We start from the raw sequence: 4,155 nt of genomic DNA on the forward strand, positions 1-4,155 counted from the left end.
CAGAAAAATCTGCAACAAAAAAACAATGCATTTCCACAATATGGGGCCTAAGACTAAAAGCATTTTTTAAATACGTAGGAAGTTTTTTTTAGCCACAGAATCGCCAGTGTTGTCCCTATATATTTTGTAAGGGAAGAACAATTGCTGATAAAAATTCAGCAAAAACTCCATGGAAAAAAAATGTGTTTTCACTGTTTCTTTTAGTTGTGTTTCACTATGTGAGGCCTTAGTCCAGTGGCATAAACAGTTGTTTTGATGTCATAAAAATGGAATTAATATAAATTTCATTATGAAATCTGTCTGCATTTCAGATCCTTTCTTGCAGTCCAGGAATCTCCATTTCTGCATTTAAGGAAAATGTTTGTACTCATACCATGTTAGCCAGTGGGTAGGAAATATAAAAAAAACAAAAAACTTGATAGTCTTCAGTAGTTGATACCTTTTTAATGGCTAACTAATAATGATGACGGATTACAACGTTTCGGAACTCTCGGCTCCTTTCTCAAGTAAAATTTCTGCCAGAAACAGCGCCACACCTGACTATGGTCTATGATTGGTATTGCATCTCAGTGTCAGTGAAGTGAATGGGGCTGAGCTACATTATCAAACACCATTTGTGGGTACAGGTGACACTATATTTACAAAACTAACAGGTATGTTTTTCTAAAACTGTGTATTGTATTTCTTAATACTATATCAAACTTCTGGTTGATCTGGTTTATCACTCAACTTATCCCTTTGAAATATAGAAAATTGATGTAAGGGGGTCTATTAAATAATGTGTATAAGTGTGTAATGCTTAGGGGCAACAGTAAGTAAATTCACTGGACTAACCTAAACATTTAGTTATAATGTATGCTTTGTATATGGTTATGGTATAAGAAAACATTTTGGCAAGGAAACACCAACATTTTTTTTTGATTGTTACCTACCTATATAAAAGAGCACCTTGAACTTGAGTATTACCATACTTGTGCATGTCATGATGAAGTACACACATACTGTAAAGAAAAGGTTAAATGTATGGTTTCGTAAGAATGTTTAGAAATGAGAAAATGGATTATGGTGTCTTGTAATTGTCAGAGGTGTAGACAGTAGAGTATGTGTACGATTATGCCATTCATGTGGGTGTTCAGTCTAGTAGAGATTTGTGGTTCCTTTAGAATGCAGATAAGAAGCAGTAAAGATGAGTGAACTGTCAGCTGAACCTCCTACCCCTGCAAGGTGAGCAGTCTTCTGGAGTAACCAGATCTGCAGACTTTGTAAACTGTCTTTATTATTTCTCACGCAAATCACATACTTTTCATGTTATGAAGTTTATGGAATTCCCTTCAACCATCACAAAGTAAAGTGCTGAATCACTGCACACGTCACACACAAGAATGTCTTCTTCTCCACAATTTTTATTTGAAAATAAGCTGTAGTCTCAATAAAATACATATAAAACATATTATAAAAACACAATCTCTGCTCAGTAGTGGCAGTGCTGGCAATGGCATTTGTACACCTGGAAGAAGTCAACAAACTTGGCTCGATTCGAGCTCTGTAGAAGCCATTAGTTTCATCGTAGGGCCACCACAGTTCATTTGTGGTCACCTGGAGTCACAGAATTAGTTATAAATAATTTAAGAAACAATCTCTTTGGCACAGCGGTGGTTACAGTAGAAATGACCTGGAAATCTGTCACTGTTTGGCAAAATGCTAAAGAATCATCATAGTATATGTAAGACAACAGTAGAATTGGCTTGTCAAATATGGCACACAGGTTGAAATACAGACAGGTGACAGCCAGAGATGTGGCCCAGTCGAGGTAATGTCAATAAAATGGGTCTGTGAAGCACAATGTTGTGTTCTGTCCACTAATACAGTTATAAAAGTTAATAATATACTTAAAAAGTGCAGCTGAAGGTCACTTAGACATTTTAGAACACATAGATACCAGTGCAGACTCTGTGGCACAGCCACACCAATAGTTACACATACGATGGGTCTAGACCTTGATGTAGACCCTAGTCTTTGAATGGACAATCACATTACTAAGGGCTATGGGCTTTCAAGACAGGGACATAACATATAGGATCAATAGTGTTTTTGGTATAAAGTAGTAAGAATTTTAAATAGTCTCCCCTGAAGTAGGGGTGGTTATAAAGGCACATGTCAGTAATAGAAAAAAAAAGGCACTGAAATGGGTGGGATGACCCAAAAAACACAGAAATGTATTGATGCATTACATGGTAGCCCGATTAATGGAACCCCTTCACAACAAATTATTTGCAAATAAATCATGCCATAAATATAATTGGACACAGTGGATGCTACAATTAACATACCTTCCCTGGCCCACTAATCCCTTTATTGTCATACTAGCAATGTCTCAGATCGGTATGGTTGGTATGATCCAGAAGGAGATCGCATGGTGCACAGGATCTCATTGCTTGCTAGGTGTTCTGAGAAAGCCTTAGCAGAGCTAGGGTGTGGGAAGAGTTGGGGGTGATGGGAGGGAGTTCTCCTGGTCTGGTGCTGATCTTCCCTGGGGTCTACAGACAGCTGCTGTCCTTCACTCCTGGGATCCACTAAGAGTAGCAGAGCTTCAGGCATGCAATACCTATACAGTTGTAAGTGCAAGGAAGCTGCAGTGCTGCTCAGGGGGTTGAGAGGGAAGAGGGCAGGAGAAGGAGGCAGTGCAGATGATTGAGACATTGGAGAATAGGACAGAATAGGGTAGGAAGGGACTGGAGGAGGGGAGTGCAGTAAAGCACCTGCCGGCCACAGGAGCCTTCCATTTGGAGACTTAGTGTCCTCTCTGCTCTCTCGTTTGTGGAATGGTTTGCTCAGGATGCTATCAATTGCGAAGGAGCTGGAGAACTTGGTTCCTGGACTGGTGTCCTTGGTGGAGCTGCTGGTGCTGATGGAGGAGGAGGATGGGGATGAAGGTGTCATGAGTAGTCTGGAGTTAGAGCCTGAGCCCTGGCTGGAAGCAGGTGATGGCATGAGAGGGTGATGCTGGTGCTCAGGAAGCCCCTGCAGTTCCGGCTCCTTCAGGCACTTGGTGACCCTGTTCAGCCTCTTCCTCCTGCGCCTGAACACACCGTCGGCAAAGGTGTACTCACTGTTGGGGTTCAGCATCCAGTAGTTGTCCTTGCCCCATGGCCGGGAGGGGTCTCGGAGCACCTTGACAAAGCAGTCATTGAGGGAGAGGTTGTGGCGGACAGAGTTCCTCCAGCCGGTGTACTGACCCCTGAAGAACGGGAACTTCTTCATCAGGTAGTCATTGATCTCTGCCAAGGTGAGGCGTCCGCTGGCAGAGTCCCGGATGGCCATGGCTATGAGGGCAATGTAAGAATAGGGCGGCTTGGGGCGCCGGGTGTAAGTCTTGGCTTTGCCTCCCTCAGCAGTCTGGCTCCTGCAGCCCACAGGTATGTCAGCAAACTCCTCTTCTCTCTCGGAGCCGGCTCTCCCCTCTCCCTCCTCCTCCTCACCTCCGAGGCTGCCCGTGTCCGTGTCCATCTCAGCGTCTCCGGTACAGAGCACTGGCGCCGGGCTGTTGGCTACAAAGTCTCCGTCTGAGCCCAGCTCATCGTCCCGGCTGGATAGAGGGGACGGCATGCTGCCCTCCAGGTCACTGCAGCCCTTGTCCACATAGGCTGCCCGGGAGAAGACCTCCACACTCATGCCGAGCTGTACTGTGGGCAGGCTGTCTGCGGGGGTCTCACTGCTGAGGGCTCAGTGCTGTGCCCACATGTCCCGGCACCTGAGCTCCTAGTAGATCGCCACAACTGTGACTCGTCAGGGGTCGCTTGTCAAGGGCTGTCACGTCCTTCAGTCTGGCGCAGCTGCTGCAGGATTATTATTATTATAGTCCACTGAGTCTTCCTGGCTTCGCTTTATTATAATAGACAGGTGGGCGTGGCTGCCCGGCTCACCTACTCTATCTCCAGCCAATGAGCGGCGGAGAGGGGCGGGCAGTAAAGGTAGTTAGTGCTAATTAGGGAGACGTCTAATGACCTGGCACATGTATGGTGACTGCTGCATAGGTTATAGCGCAGGTGTCTCCAGGTGTCTGCAGGGGGCAGAGCTCCACCAGGTACTGCACAGAATACACGGCCACATGCTGGCTACCTGCAAGTATCCGTGTACAATCACAGCATAGCTACG

General features: G+C 45.1%; 1 protein-coding gene across 1 annotated transcript; it reads right to left on the reverse strand.

The window, feature by feature from the left end:
* Positions 1 to 1,407: 1,407 nt before the first annotated feature.
* Positions 1,408 to 3,836, reverse strand: FOXQ1 (forkhead box Q1). The gene has a single exon (XM_075270735.1). It carries the CDS (start codon positions 3,670 to 3,672, stop codon positions 2,359 to 2,361), a length of 1,314 nt encoding a protein of 437 aa, XP_075126836.1. The 5' UTR covers positions 3,673 to 3,836; the 3' UTR covers positions 1,408 to 2,358.
* Between the last annotated feature and the right edge of the window lie 319 nt (positions 3,837 to 4,155).

Source organism: Leptodactylus fuscus, chromosome 4 (genome assembly GCF_031893055.1).
Source record: "Leptodactylus fuscus isolate aLepFus1 chromosome 4, aLepFus1.hap2, whole genome shotgun sequence".
Lineage (NCBI taxonomy): Eukaryota > Metazoa > Chordata > Amphibia > Anura > Leptodactylidae > Leptodactylus > Leptodactylus fuscus.